The 17,500-nt window shown below is 42.9% G+C and overlaps 1 protein-coding gene across 8 annotated transcripts in view; it reads left to right on the forward strand.

Annotated features, from left to right (window-relative positions):
• spock3 (SPARC (osteonectin), cwcv and kazal like domains proteoglycan 3) overlaps positions 1 to 17,500 on the forward strand; it is a 61,091-nt gene that overhangs the window by 2,258 nt on the left and 41,333 nt on the right. For all 8 annotated transcript variants that reach the window (XR_009804251.1, XR_009804222.1, XR_009804237.1 and 5 more), the window contains exon 3: positions 12,760 to 12,799. Coding sequence is in view for 2 of the 8 variants with exons in the window: in XM_061886914.1 (XP_061742898.1) it covers positions 12,760 to 12,799 (40 nt within the window). In the remaining 6 variants the exon portion in view is untranslated. The remainder of the gene's footprint in view (positions 1 to 12,759; positions 12,800 to 17,500) is intronic.

Consider the following 17,500-nt stretch of genomic DNA (forward strand, 5'->3'; position numbering starts at 1 on the left):
CATGTCACACACCATCACCCCCACATGTCACACACCATCACCCCTACATGTCACACACCATCACCCCCACATGTCACACACCATCACCCCCACATGTCACACACCATCACCCCCACATGTCACACACCATCACCCCCACATGTCACACACCATCACCCCTACATGTCACACACCATCACCCCTACATGTCACACACCATCACCCCCACATGTCACACACCATCACCCCCACATGTCACACACCATCACCCCTACATGTCACACACCATCACCCCCACATGTCACACACCATCACCCCCACATGTCACACACCATCACCCCTACATGTCACACACCATCACCCCCACATGTCACACACCATCACCCCCACATGTCACACACCATCACCCCTACATGTCACACACCATCACCCCTACATGTCACACACCATCACCCCCACATGTCACACACCATCACCCCCACATGTCACACACCATCACCCCCACATGTCACACACCATCACCCCTACATGTCACACACCATCACCCCCACATGTCACACACCATCACCCCCACATGTCACACACCATCACCCCTACATGTCACACACCATCACCCCCACATGTCACACACCATCACCCCCACATGTCACACACCATCACCCCTACATGTCACACACCATCACCCCCACATGTCACACACCATCACCCCCACATGTCACACACCATCACCCCCACATGTCACACACCATCACCCCCACATGTCACACACCATCACCCCCACATGTCACACACCATCACCCCCACATGTCACACACCATCACCCCCACATGTCACACACCATCACCCCTACATGTCACACACCATCACCCCTACATGTCACACACCATCACCCCCACATGTCACACACCATCACCCCCACATGTCACACACCATCACCCCTACATGTCACACACCATCACCCCCACATGTCACACACCATCACCCCCACTACATTTTTCCATATATTGGCTGCACCGGGCCCTGCGATGAGGTGGTGACTTGTCCACCCGATTGGAGCTGAGATAGGCACCAGCGCCCCCCGCGATCCCAAAGGGAATAAGCGGTAGAAAATGGATGGATGGATGGCTGCACCGGACTATAAGCCACATATATATATATATATATATATATATATATATATGTATATATATATATATATACATTGTGAAATGAGATGTTTTCACAGAAATACTTTGTAAATGTTTATTTACCTACCTTAATTGGTGTCTATAACACAACAGTAAAACAGCTGGTCAGACAAAACAGAAGTCATGGTCACGGACCCACTAGCTGCGCAAGCTAGCTCTCCAATCAGCTAAACAGACTCAATAACTCCACGTTGATATTTTGGTGAATTTACCAAACTGTGACAAGAAGAATGCTGTTGTAAGTTAATAACACTAATGCAGTCACTTGCAAACATGTTAGCATATTAGCATATATGCTAATGACACTACACGAAGATAGCATGTGGAAATATGCATGAAAACACTCCTACAGACATCACGCATAGGACGCTTTAGTAAGTAAGAATTGTTTTAGTTATATTGTAAAACTTACAATTGTAAATGGAGGATGGAACGGCCCTTGTACTTCCAGTTGAAGGGCACGGCAGCAACTGCAGTGAGCGAACTTGTTCAAAAGATGGCGCTACAGCACAAACAACAGCACGACTTCTCGGTGTCTTTGCATGTGTTTTACGAAAACTATTTACATGACGGCCGTCTGTGAAGGAAAAATCCATAAAGAAACTGCAGGATTCAAAGCGTAAGAAAAAGCTAGCGACTTATAGTTTGGGATTGAGGGTACATAAGATGTATAAGAATAGGTATGTGAGTGAAAAATCAAAGAGTAAATGCTTTGAATGATGGAAAAAGTGTCGGGTGTGGTGCAGCTACTTGTGAGGCGGTGAAAGGATGAATGTGGAGATATCCTTCTCTGCTATTCTGTCTCATGCTTGTAACCATTGTTTAAAACACTAAACACTCATTTGTACGAGATCTGGAGCGGCATGGCCAATATTTCCCAGAAAGCATAATAAAGTATCATCAGAAATGTCATAAAAAGCTTCACCTCGTAATTAAACACACTTGTAGCAGATAGCATGGATGCAATCTTACAACATGACTTAACTCAGAGACTCACCACTTCAACCAAATATTTGACTCCTCACAATTCCAACATTTACTCTTAAAAGTAGCCATTACTTCCCGTGGATTGTTGAAATGCCTTCTAGTGTGAAGAGGTTTTCTCAAAACAAAACAAAAGAAAGCAAAACCAAACTGTCAGGTTGTGTTTGTGACGGACCCCAAGATGCAGATTTGATGGCAGGCATTGAGTAGGAAAACATCATTTAATGTCCATAAAATAAAGACAAAATAATGGATGGACCGCTCGTCGGGACCCAGGATGGACCGCTCGCCTGTATCGGTTGGGGACATCTCTACGCTGCTGATCCGCTTGAGATGGTTTCCTGTGGACGGGACTCTCACTGCTGTCTTGGAGCCACTATGGATTGAACTTTCACAGTATCATGTTAGACCCGCTCGACATCCATTGCTTTCGGTCCCCTAGAGAGGGGGGGTTGCCCACATCTGAGATCCTCTCCAAGGTTTCTCATAGTCAGCATTGTCGCTGGCGTCCCACTGAATGTGAATTCTCCCTGCCCACTGGGTGTGAGTTTTCCTTGCCCTTTTGTGGGTTCTTCCGAGGATGTTGTAGTCGTAATGATTTGTGCAGTCCTTTGAGACATTTGTGATTTGGGGCTATATAAATAAACATTGATTGATTGATTGATTGATAACACAAACCAGGAACAGAAAAATTGGAAACAGGAAACAGGAACCAGCAAACAGGAACAAGGAACAAAAAGACGTAAAGCGGTCCACGGCATACAGGAACAGCGACAAGTAGTAGCACGACATCGACAGGTATTAGTGACAATAATCCAGCACTGACTGGAGGAGAAAGAAGGTCTAAATAGTGTCTGGCTGATTGACACCAGGTGTGGCCAGGTGCCAATCAGCACCAGCTGACGGCACACAGCACTCAGGGAGACAAACAGGAAACAGAACCAAAATAAGAGTGCTGACAGGAACTAAAGAGAGGAAAGAAAGACAAATGCAAAGACATAGTCAAACTGTCAGGGACAAGCCTGACACAAACACAAAAAAAGTAAAACTCTGGATGCTGTCCTACATTCTTGGAATGGCTAATGTTGATACGGTGAAGAGATTTTCCCAACAAGAACAATGAATTATTGATGATGTGGTTTAGACATGAAAGAGAGGTGTCATAGCAGCTAATAGATAGAAACCATTTGTAAGTTTGCCTTCATTTTTACAGATTTTCTATGGAGGAAATGCTTTCCAAAGCATCTTAAAAATGGTCCAATCTCTTCAACCCCCAACTGGGCCACCTTGAATCCTGGCTGATATTTTTTTATTCCTCACTGAGATTCCTGCCATGCTTCTGTTGGGCCAACGCGTGCATGGCAGCCATGTTGAATGCGGCGAGACAGAGGTTGAAATGGAAACTTTGTCTTTTCATGTTGTCCAATGAGCAGCCAGTGAGCCGAATGCTGCGGAGGGTAAATTGCCTCCAGACAATTAGCAACCATCTGAACTTGCTCTTACTTGCACGCCACCATACCTTTGCAATAATTCAGCCGGCACGTACTTTCATCTTCATGACAGTGTTACATCTCCGGCACATACTTTCATCTTCATGACAATGTTACATCTCCGGCACATACTTTCATCTTCATGACAATGTTACATCTCCGGCACATACTTTCATCTTCATGTCAATGTTACATCTCCGGCACGTACTTTCATCTTCATGACAATGTTACATCTCCGGCACATACTTTCATCTTCATGACAATGTTACATCTCCGGCACATACTTTCATCTTCATGACAATGTTACATCTCCGACACATACTTTCATCTTCATGACAATGTTACATCTCCGGCACATACTTTCATCTTCATGACAATGTTACATCTCCGGCACATACATTCATCTTCATGACAATGTTACATCTCCAGCACATACTTTCATCTTCATGTCAATGTTACATCTCTGGAACATACTTTCATCTTCATGAAAATGTTACATCTCCGGCACATACTTTCATCTTCATGTCAATGTTACATCTCCAGCACATACTTTCATCTTCATGTCAATGTTACATCTCCGGCACATACTTTCATATTCATGACTATGTTACATCCCCGGCACATACTTTCATCTTCATGACAATGTTACATCTCCGGCACATACTTTCATCTTCATGACAATGTTACATCTTCGGCACATACTTTCATCTTCATGTCAATGTTACATCTCCTGCACATACTTTCATCTTCATGACAATGTTACATCTCCGACACATACTTTCATCTTCATGACAATGTTACATCTCCGGCACATACTTTCATCTTCATGTCAATGTTACATCTCCAGCACATACTTTCATCTTCATGACTATGTTACATCTCCGGCACATACTTTCATCTTCATGACAATGTTACATCTCCGGCACATACTTTCATTTTCATGACAATGTTACATCTCCGGCACATACTTTCATCTTCATGACAATGTTACATCTCCGGCACATACTTTCATCTTCATGACAATGTTACATCTCCGGCACATACTTTCATCTTCATGACAATGTTACATCTCCGGCACATACTTTCATCTTCATGACAATGTTACATCTCCGACACATACTTTCATCTCCATGACAATGTTACATCTCCGGCACATACTTTCATCTTCATGACAATGTTACATCTCCGGCACATACTTTCATCTTCATGACAATGTTACATCTCCGGCACATACTTTCATCTTCATATCAATGTTAGATCTCCAGCACATACTTTCATCTTCATGTCAATGTTACATCTCCAGCACATACTTTCATCTTCATGACTATGTTACATCTCCAGCACATACTTTCATCTTCATGACAATGTTACATCTCCGGCACATACTTTCATCTTCATGACAATGTTACATCTCCGACACATACTTTCATCTCCATGACAATGTTACATCTCCGGCACATACTTTCATCTTCATGACAATGTTACATCTCCGGCACATACTTTCATCTTCATGACAATGTTACATCTCCGGCACATTCTTTCATCTTCATGTCAATGTTACATCTCCGGCACATACTTTCATCTTCATGTCAATGTTACATCTCCGGCACATACTTTCATCTTCATGACAATGTTACATCTCCGACACATACTTTCATCTCCATGACAATGTTACATCTCCGGCACATACTTTCATCTTCATGACAATGTTACATCTCCGGCACATACTTTCATCTTCATGACAATGTTACATCTCCGGCACATACTTTCATCTTCATGACAATGTTACATCTCCGGCACATATTTTCATCTTCATGACAATGTTACATCTCCGGCACATACTTTCATCTTCATGACAATGTTACATCTCCGGCACGTACTTTCATCTTCATGACAATGTTACATCTCCGGCACATACTTTCATCTTCACGACAATGTTACATCTCCGGCACATACTTTCATCTTCATGTCAATGTTACATCTCCAGCACATACTTTCATCTTCATGACAATGTTACATCTCCGGCACATACTTTCATCTTCATGTCAATGTTACATTTCCGGCACATACTTTCATCTTCATGTCAATGTTACATCTCCGGCATGTACTTTCATCTTCATGACAATGTTACATCTCCGGCACATACTTTCATCTTCATGACAATGTTACATCTCCGGCACATACTTTCATCTTCATGACAATGTTACATCTCCGGCACATACTTTCATCTTCATGACAATGTTACATCTCCGGCACATACTTTCATCTTTCAGGCCCTCAGTGTGCCTCCTACTGAGTGTTGTAGTTAGGATCCTGTCCGCAGACTTCATGGAAGTCCTGTTCATGAGGGCCCCCGGACCATGTGTGCCGTCACACCTCAGTGTTGTCAGACGTTGGTGTTTAGTGCTGTTTGTCCGCGTGAGAGAAGCAGAAAGATCTAGCGTGACATGTTTTGTGTTTCCATGAACACACACTTTGACTTCCTCTCTGCTTGCTGGGTTTGTCAGAAAGAGCTAATTATAGTCTCAAGTTTCCACATGCCTGGTGTGTGGGATGGTACTGTCCACATTTCGGAATCGTACTCGACGGTACCGATTGTCACTACTAGTGTGCGTGTTGATAAATATCAATGTTTTTCATCGCCACACTGCTGTTACAAGTCCAAGATGTTAGATGGCGGTAGTGTTTACTTGGTGTCGCCTTGATCAGTGCAGTCTTTGCCGTCTGGTCTCTTGTCGCACCCAAAAAGGTGTTAACACTGTAAGTGTCGTACTTATTACGTTTCTCCGTAACGTGCATCGTCGTTGTAGTTTTCCTTGACAAATTAGAAGGTGTTTACATTGCAACGTGAAATCGCCAAAGCTATATTAGCAACTAGCTAGCGTGATATCCGTCGGAGTGTTTTCATGCATATTTGTACCTGCTATCGTAATGTCATCAAGCTTGCATCGTTAGCATTAGCTAATATGCTAACATGTCTGTGATAGTATTATTAATTTACAATGGCATATTTGTTTGTTGGTTCAGTTTTGTAACTTCACGTGGAGTTATTGAGTCTGTTTAGCTGATTGGAGAGCTAGCTTGCGCAGCTAGTGGGTCCATGACCATGACCTCTGTTTTGTTTGATCAGCCGTTTTACTGCCATGTTACACACACCACTTGTGTGTGTGTATATATATATATATATATATATATATATATATATATATATATATATATATATATATACATAATATTTATATATATATACATAAATATGCGGCTTATAGTCCAATGCAGCTTATATATGGAAAAATATGATTTTCTTCTAAAATGTAGTGGCTTCCTTTGAGACACATTTACTTTGCAATTGAGTCAGACCTCCATGACAGACCCACCTGACCACATGTCAAGGGTCAACACCCCCCCACACACACACACACGCACACAAACACACACACACACACAATGTGTCTGTGTGTGTTTGTCTCATGGAGAGTGAACCATGCAAAGAAGGTACCGACCTGGAGGCCTTTTGCACATCACAGCACCTCATTGTGGAGCACAGCGTGTTGTGCTGTGTTGTGTTGTGTTGTGTTGTGTTGTCTTGTGTTGTGTTGTCTTGTGTTGTCTTGTGTTGTCTTGTGTTGTCTTGTGTTGTGTTGTTTTGTGTTGTGTTGTGTTGTGTTGTGCTGTGTTGTGTTGTGTTGTGCTGTGTTGTGTTGTGTTGTGTTGTCTTGTGTTGTGTTGTGTTGTGTTGTGTTGTCTTGTGTTGTGCTGTGTTGTCTTGTGTTGTGTTGTCTTGTGTTGTCTTGTGCTGTCTTGTGTTGTGTTGTGTTGTGTTGTGTTATGCTGTGTTGTGTTGTGGTGTGGTGTGTTGTGGTGTGTTGTGTTGTGTTGTGTTGTGTTGTCTTGTGTTGTGCTGTGTTGTCTTGTGTTGTGTTGTCTTGTGTTGTCTTGTGCTGTGTTGTGTTGTGTTGTGTTGTGTTGTGTTGTGTTGTGCTGTGTTGTGTTGTGGTGTGGTGTGTTGTGGTGTGTTGTGTTGTGCTGTGTTGTGTTGTGTTGTCTTGTGTTGTGCTGTGTTGTCTTGTGTTGTGTTGTCTTGTGTTGTCTTGTGCTGTCTTGTGTTGTGTTGTCTTTTGTTGTGTTGTGTTGTCTTGTGTTGTGTTGTCTTGTGTTGTCTTGTGCTGTCTTGTGTTGTGTTGTGTTGTGTTGTGTTGTGGTGTGTTGTGTTGTGTTGTGTTGTCTTGTGTTGTGCTGTGTTGTCTTGTGTTGTGTTGTCTTGTGTTGTCTTGTGCTGTGTTGTGTTGTGTTGTGTTGTGTTGTGTTGTGTTGTGCTGTGTTGTGTTGTGGTGTGGTGTGTTGTGGTGTGTTGTGTTGTGCTGTGTTGTGTTGTGTTGTGTTGTCCTGTGTTGTCTTGTGTTGTGTTGTGTTGTGTTGTCTTGTGTTGTGCTGTGTTGTCTTGTGTTGTGTTGTCTTGTGTTGTCTTGTGCTGTCTTGTTTTGTGTTGTGTTGTGTTGTGCTGTGTTGTGTTGTGGTGTGTTGTGGTGTGTTGTGTTGTGTTGTGTTGTGTTGTCTTGTGTTGTGCTGTGTTGTCTTGTGTTGTGTTGTCTTGTGCTGTCTTGTTTTGTGTTGTGTTGTGTTGTGCTGTGTTGTGTTGTGGTGTGTTGTGGTGTGTTGTGTTGTGTTGTGTTGTGTTGTCTTGTGTTGTGCTGTGTTGTCTTGTGTTGTGTTGTCTTGTGTTGTCTTGTGCTGTCTTGTGTTGTGTTGTGTTGTGTTGTGTTGTGCTGTGTTGTGCTGTGGTGTGGTGTGTTGTGTTGTGTTGTGCTGTGTTGTGCTGTGTTGTGTTGTGTTGTGTTGTGTTGTGTTGTGTTGTGCTGTGTTGTGTTGTGTTGTGTTGTGTTGTGTTGTGTTGTGTTGTGCTGTGTTGTGCTGTGCTGTGTTGTGTTGTGTGGTGTGGTGTGCGTGCTGCAGCCAGACGGGCGAGTGCAAGGAAAACATGCACATTTGTTCCCGGTTGGAGTGCAAGGAAAGAGGTGAAGGAGCACAATGGGTGGGAGTGTTATTAAAAGCTGGAGCAGAGATGCAAGATGAAGGAGGAAGGAGCTAATGGCCTTAAGAGCGTTTGTGTTGTTGAATGGAAGCCGAGAGAGAGGAAGAAGATGGAGAGATTAAGTGAATAGATGCTATTTATTTTACAACACACTCAGGAGGCCATTAGACCTCCTGCTGGAGACTTTGGCCTTTTCTCCACTTTCAGAAATGGGCGCAGGGTTTGTGTGTGTGTGTGTGTGTCTGTGTGTGTGTGTGTGTGTGTGTCTGTGTGTGTCTTGGTGACTTTCACTAAGTGTGTACATCATTTGTGTGTTTGTTTGTGAGTGTGATCATTCCATCCAGGCAGGGGTGTCCTTACTTTGTCTGCAGGCCAGGTGGAGGACATCCCTCACATTGTCAGTCCCTCCCAGGTCTTAAGCAGTTCTTCCTATTTCTCGCGCACACCTTTATTTCAGCCACGCCTTCTTCTCCTCAACAAGCATGCCAAAACAATGCTGTCAGCAGTAATTAATAAGAACAAAAAAACAACCTTCCAATGAGTCTGCCATCCAATAAAAGAACCGACATTAATGTCAGAAAGCATCAAACCTCTTTGGCCTCACAAACTCCCAGGAAATAAAGTTTCTTTTGTAGCCGAGACTCCGTTAACTTCTTACATCGAATGCTTGCTGTCTTACGCTGCTTCCTTTATTCCCTCACATGTTAACTCTCCCCCCAACAACGTGATCAAACCACAACAAAAAATACAAACCCCGTTTCCATTGGAGTTGGGGAATGGTGTTAGATGTAAATATAAACAGAATACAATGATTTGCAAATCCTTTTCAAGCCATATTTAGTTGAATATGCTACAAAGACAACATATTTGATGTTCAAACTCATAAACTTTATTTTTTTGTGTGCAAATAATCATTAACTTTAGAATTTGATGCCAGCAACACGTGACAAAGAAGTTGGGAAAGGTGGAAATAAATACTGATAAAGTTGAGGAATGCTCATCAAACACTTATTTGGAACATCCCACAGGTGTGCAGGCTAATTGGGAACAGGAACACTTTCATCCAACTGTCATCCAACTGTCATCCAACTGTCATCCCACTGTCATCCAACTGTCATCCCACTGTCATCCCACTGTCATCCCACTGTCATCCCACTGTCATCCCACTGTCATCCCACTTTCATCCCACTTTCATCCCACTGTCATCCAACTGTCATCCAACTGTCATCCCACTGTCATCCCACTTTCATCCCACTTTCATCCCACTGTCATCCAACTGTCATCCAACTGTCATCCCACTGTCATCCCACTGTCATCCAACTGTCATCCCACTGTCATCCCACTGTCATCCCACTGTCATCCCACTGTCATCCCACTGTCATCCCACTTTCATCCCACTTTCATCCCACTGTCATCCAACTGTCATCCAACTGTCATCCCACTTTCATCCAACTGTCATCCAACTGTCATCCCACTGTCATCCCACTGTCATCCCACTGTCATCCAACTGTCAGCCCACTGTCATCCCACTGTCATCCCACTGTCATCCAACTGTCATCCCACTGTCATCCCACTGTCATCCCACTGTCATCCAACTGTCATCCCACTGTCATCCCACTGTCATCCCACTGTCATCCCACTGTCATCCCACTGTCATCCAACTGTCATCCCACTGTCATCCCACTGTCATCCAACTGTCATCCCACTGTCATCCAACTGTCATCCCACTTTCATCCCACTTTCATCCAACTGTCATCCCACTGTCATCCAACTGTCATCCCACTGTCATCCCACTTTCATCCCACTGTCATCCCACTGTCATCCAACTGTCATCCCACTGTCATCCCACTGTCATCCCACTCTCATCCCACTTTCATCCCACTGTCATCCCACTGTCATCCAACTGTCATCCCACTTTCATCCCACTGTCATCCCACTGTCATCCCACTGTCATCCCACTTTCATCCCACTGTCATCCCACTGTCATCCAACTGTCATCCCACTGTCATCCCACTTTCATCCCACTGTCATCCAACTGTCATCCAACTGTCATCCCACTGTCATCCCACTGTCATCCAACTGTCATCCCACTGTCACCCAACTGTCATCCCACTGTCATCCAACTGTCATCCCACTGTCATCCCACTGTCATCCAACTGTCATCCCACTGTCATCCCACTGTCATCCCACTGTCATCCAACTGTCATCCCACTGTCATCCCACTGTCATCCAACTGTCATCCCACTGTCATCCCACTGTCATCCAACTGTCATCCCACTTTCATCCAACTGTCATCCCACTGTCATCCAACTGTCATCCCACTTTCATCCCACTGTCATCCAACTGTCATCCCACTGTCATCCCACTGTCATCCAACTGTCATCCCACTGTCACCCAACTGTCATCCCACTGTCATCCCACTGTCATCCAACTGTCATCCCACTTTCATCCCACTGTCATCCAACTGTCATCCCACTGTCATCCCACTGTCATCCCACTGTCATCCAACTGTCATCCCACTGTCATCCCACTTTCATCCCACTGTCATCCCACTGTCATCCCACTTTCATCCCACTTTCATCCCACTGTCATCCAGCTGTCATCCCACTGTCATCCCACTTTCATCCCACTGTCATCCCACTGTCATCCAACTGTCATCCCACTGTCATCCCACTGTCATCCAACTGTCATCCCACTGTCATCCCACTGTCATCCAACTGTCATCCCACTGTCATCCCACTGTCATCCCACTGTCATCCCACTGTCATCCAACTGTCATCCCACTGTCAGCCCACTGTCATCCCTCTGTCATCCCACTTTCATCCAACTGTCATCCCACTTTCATCCCACTTTCATCCCACTGTCATCCCACTGTCATCCCACTGTCAGCCCACTGTCATCCCTCTGTCATCCCACTTTCATCCCACTGTCATCCAACTGTCATCCCTCTGTCATCCCACTTTCATCCCACTGTCATCCCACTTTCATCCCACTGTCATCCCACTTTCATCCCACTTTCATCCCACTTTCATCCCACTGTCATCCAACTGTCATCCCACTGTCAGCCCACTGTCATCCCTCTGTCATCCCACTGTCATCCCACTTTCATCCCACTGTCATCCCACTGTCATCCAACTGTCATCCCACTGTCATCCCACTTTCATCCCACTTTCATCCCACTGTCATCCCACTATCATCCAACTGTCATCCCACTGTCCTCCAACTGTCATCCCACTTTCATCCAACTGTCATCCCACTTTCATCCCACTGTCATCCCACTGTCATCCCACTGTCATCCCACTTTCATCCCACTGTCATCCAACTGTCATCCCGCTGTCAGCCCACTGTCATCCCACTGTCATCCCACTGTCATCCCACTGTCATCCCACTTTCATCCCACTGTCATCCCACTGTCATCCAACTGTCATCCCACTTTCATCCAACTGTCATCCCACTTTCATCCAACTGTCATCCCACTTTCATCCCACTGTCATCCCACTGTCATCCCACTATCATCCAACTGTCATCCCACTGTCATCCAACTGTCATCCCACTTTCATCCAACTGTCATCCAACTGTCATCTCACTGTCATCCCACTTTCATCCTACTGTCATCCCACTGTCATCCCACTGTCATCCCACTTTCATCCTACTGTCATCCAACTGTCATCCCACTGTCAGCCCACTGTCATCCCACTGTCATCCCACTGTCATCCAACTGTCATCCCACTTTCATCCCACTTTCATCCCACTGTCATCCCACTGTCATCCCACTTTCATCCCACTGTCATCCCACTGTCATCCAACTGTCATCCCACTTTCATCCCACTGTCATCCCACTTTCATCCCACTTTCATCCCACTGCCATCCCACTGCCATCCAAGGTTGTGCCAGAAGAAGACAGTGAAGAAGTGTAATCCAATCTGCCTAAAACAATGTGTGTTATGTTCTTCTCCTCCAATGCTCTCTCTCCCTGCAGGAAGTGGAGGTTTGTATGGAACATTCCAGAATATGTTTGTCTTGCAGCTGCTTGTTGTTCTCATGGTTGTTGTTGATGTTGTTGTTGTTGTGCTCCACCTGCTTACAGGAACCTGGAACCTGGACTCCATCCAAGGCTTTGGACCAAGGTGAGTCTCCACCGTGGCAAGTTCCTAGCATGTGTTCCAGGGATGTTGGGACTAGGAAAGATGACTGGAAGGATGTTGGGACTATGAAAGATGACTGGAAGGATGTTGGGACTATGAAAGATGATTGGAAGGATGTTGGGACTATGAAAGATGATTGGAAGGATGTTGGGACTATGAAAGTTAATTGGAAGGAAGCATGTTGGGACTATGAAAGATGATTGGAAGGATGTTGGGACTATGAAATTTAATTGGAAGGAAGCATGTTGGGACTATGAAAGATGACTGGAAGGATGTTGGGACTATGAAAGATGATTGGAAGGATGTTGGGACTATGAAAGATGATTGGAAGGATGTTGGGACTATGAAAGTTAATTGGAAGGAAGCATGTTGGGACTATGAAAGATGACTGGAAGGATGTTGGGACTATGAAAGATGATTGGAAGGATGTTGGGACTATGAAAGATGATTGGAAGGATGTTGGGACTATGAAAGATGATTGGAAGGATGTTGGGACTATGAAAGTTAATTGGAAGGAAGCATGTTGGGACTATGAAAGATGACTGGAAGGATGTTGGGACTATGAAAGATGATTGGAAGGATGTTGGGACTATGAAAGATGATTGGAAGGATGTTGGGACTATGAAAGTTAATTGGAAGGAAGCATGTTGGGACTATGAAAGATGACTGGAAGGATGTTGGGACTATGAAAGATGATTGGAAGGATGTTGGGACTATGAAAGTTAATTGGAAGGAAGCATGTTGGGACTATGAAAGATGACTGGAAGGATGTTGGGACTATGAAAGATGATTGGAAGGATGTTGGGACTATGAAAGTTAATTGGAAGGAAGCATGTTGGGACTATGAAAGATGACTGGAAGGATGTTGGGACTATGAAAGATGATTGGAAGGATGTTGGGACTATGAAGCATGTTGGGACTATGAAAGATGATTGGAAGCATGTTGGGTCTATGAAAGATGATTGGAAGGATGTTGGGACTATGAAAGATGATTGGAAGCATGTTTGGACTATGAAAGCTGATTGGAAGGAAGCATGTTGGGACTATGAAAGCTGATTGGAAGGAAGCATGTTGGGACTATGAAAGATGATTGGAAGCATGTTTGGACTATGAAAGCTGATTGGAAGGAAGCATGTTGGGACTATGAAAGATGATTGGAAGCATGTTTGGACTATGAAAGCTGATTGGAAGGAATCATGTTGGGCCTATGAAAGATGACTGGAAGGATGTTGGGACTATGAAAGATGATTGGAAGAGTGTTGGGACTATGAAAGCTGATTGGAAGGAAGCATGTTGGGACTATGAAAATTAATTGGAAGGATGTTGGGACTATGAAAGATGATTGGAAGGAAGCATGTTGGGACTATGAAATATGATTGGAAGCATGTTGGGACTATGAAAGATGATTGGAAGCATGTTGGGACTATGAAAGATGATTGGAAGCATGTTGGGACTATGAAAGATGATTGGAAGCATGTTGGGACTATGAAAGATGTTTGGAAGCATGTTGGGACTATGAAAGATGATTGGAAGCATGTTGGGACTATGAAAGATGATTGGAAGCATGTTGGGACTATGAAAGATGATTGGAAGCATGTTGGGACTATGAAAGTTAATTGGAAGGATGTTGGGACTATGAAAGATGATTGGAAGGATGTTGGGACTATGAAAGCTGATTGGAAGGATGTTGGGACTATGAAAATGTGTGGTGCATTATGAAGCCTAAAATAGGACAGCGGAGACCCCGGACTGTTGAAGGACTGAGCATTCTTTGAAACGTACATCAACAGAGTGATGATGTAGACAGAAGACTTTATTGTGATTATCCATCCATCCATCCATTTTCTACCGCTTATTCCCTTTCGGGGTCGCGGGGGGCGCTGGCGCCTATCTCAGCTACAATCGGGCGGAAGGCGGGGTACACCCTGGACAAGTCGCCACCTCATCGCAGGGCCAACACAGATAGACAGACAACATTCACACTCACATTCACACACTAGGGCCAATTTAGTGTTGCCAATCAACCTATCCCCAGGTGCATGTCTTTGGAAGTGGGAGGAAGCTGGAGTACCCGGAGGGAACCCACGCATTCACGGGGAGAACATGCAAACTCCACACAGAAAGATCCCGAGCCTGGATTTGAACCCAGGACTGCAGGACCTTCGTATTGTGAGGCAGACGCACTAACCCCTCTGCCACCAGTGCGTTCTAAATAGAAATATGTGACTTATTTTGACTTGGCAGTGAAATCCTCATTGTTGTCCAAATACTGTCCTGGTTTTGAAATGTCAAGTTATGAAAAAGGCTGTGACTTCTTAGTGTGATGGAGAAGATGTCCATGAACACCAAGACAGAATGAAAGCAAGCAACATGACAAAGTGAGAAAGATGACGTTGATGCTTGGAGTTTGTTGGCAGTGAGGAGGAACAAACTTCTCTTGATCCTTCTTTATCTCTGCAACCTGTCCCATGGACTTAACCAGGAGGACCTGCTGCTCACTCACATGCTCTTCTTACTTAACACACACACACTTATATATATATATACAAACCCCGTTTCCATATGAGTTGGGAAATGGTGTTAGATGTAAATATAAACAGAATACAATGATTTGCAAATCCTTTTCAAGCCATATTCATAGACACCGAACTCTATTTAATAATACAACTCTAACATTTGACAAGCAAACAAGGCGACACGGTAAAGAATCTGAGTATTATCTTCCACCCAACTCTCTCCTTTGAGGCACACATTAAAAGCGTTACTAAAACCGCCTTCTTTCATCTCCGTAATATCGCTAAAATTCGCTCCATTTTGTTCCACTAGCGACGCTGAGATCATTATTCATGCGTTTGTTACGTCTCGTCTCGATTACTGTAACGTATTATTTTGGGGTCTCCCCATGTCTAGCATTAAAAGATTACAGTTGGTACAAAATGCGGCTGCTAGACTTTTGACAAGAACTAGAAAGTTTGATCACATTACGCCTGTACTGTATATACCTTTATATACATATATACATACATATATACCTATACTGTATATACCTTTATATACATATATACATACATATATACCTATACTGTATATGCCTTTATATACATATATACATACATATATACCTATACTGTATATACCTTTATATACATATATACATACATATATACCTATACTGTATATACCTTTATATACATATATACATACATATATACCTATACTGTATATGCCTTTATATACATATATACATACATATATACCTATACTGTATATACCTTTATATACATATATACATACATATATACCTGTACTGTATACACCTTTATATACATATATACATACATATATACCTATACTGTATATACCTTTATATACATATATACATACATATATACCTATACTGTATATACCTTTAAATACATATATACATACATATATACCTATACTGTATACACCTTTATATACATATATACATACATATATACCTATACTGTATATACCTTTATATACATATATACATACATATATACCTATACTGTATATACCTTTATATACATATATACATACATATATACTTATACTGTATACACCTTTATATACATATATACATACATATATACCTATACTGTATATACCTTTAAATACATATATACATACATATATACCTATACTGTATATACCTTTAAATACATATATACATACATATATACCTATACTGTATATACCTTTAAATACATATATACATACATATATACCTATACTGTATATACCTTTAAATACATATATACATACATATATACCTATACTGTATACACCTTTATATACATATATACATACATATATACCTATACTGTATATACCTTTACATACATATATACATACATATATACCTATACTGTATATACCTTTATATACATATATACATACATATTATCTATACTGTATACACCTTTATATACATATATACATACATATATACCTATACTGTATATGCCTTTATATACATATATACATACATATATACCTATACTGTATATACCTTTATATACATATATACATACATATATACCTATAGTGTCTCACCTGCACTGGCTTCCTGTGCACTTAAGATGTGACTTTAAGGTTTTACTACTTACGTATAAAATACTACACGGTCTAGCTCCATCCTATCTTGCCGATTGTATTGTACCGTATGTCCCGGCAAGAAATCTGCCTTCAAAAGACTCCGGCTTATTAGTGATTCCCAAAGCCCAAAAAAAGTCTGCGGGCTATAGAGCGTTTTCCGTTCGGGCTCCAGTACTCTGGAATGCCCTCCCGGTAACAGTTCGAGATGCCACCTCAGTAGAAGCATTTAAGTCTCACCTTAAAACTCATTTGTATACTGTAGCCTTTAAATAGACTCCCTTTTTAGACCAGTTGATCTGCAGTTTCTTTTCTTTTTCTTCTATGTCCCACTCTCCCTTGTGGAGGGGGTCCGGTCCGATCCGGTGGCCATGTACTGCTTGCCTGTGTATCGGCTGGGGACATCTCTGCGCTGCTGATCCACCTCCGCTTGGGATGGTTTCCTGCTGGCTCCGCTGTGAACGGGACTCTCGCCTCTGTGTTGGATCCGCTTTGGACTGGACTCTCGCGACTGTGTTGTATCCATTATGGATTGAACTTTCACAGTATCATGTTAGACCCGCT

The sequence above is a fragment of the Nerophis ophidion genome, linkage group LG01, assembly GCF_033978795.1.
Source record: "Nerophis ophidion isolate RoL-2023_Sa linkage group LG01, RoL_Noph_v1.0, whole genome shotgun sequence".
NCBI lineage: Eukaryota > Metazoa > Chordata > Actinopteri > Syngnathiformes > Syngnathidae > Nerophis > Nerophis ophidion.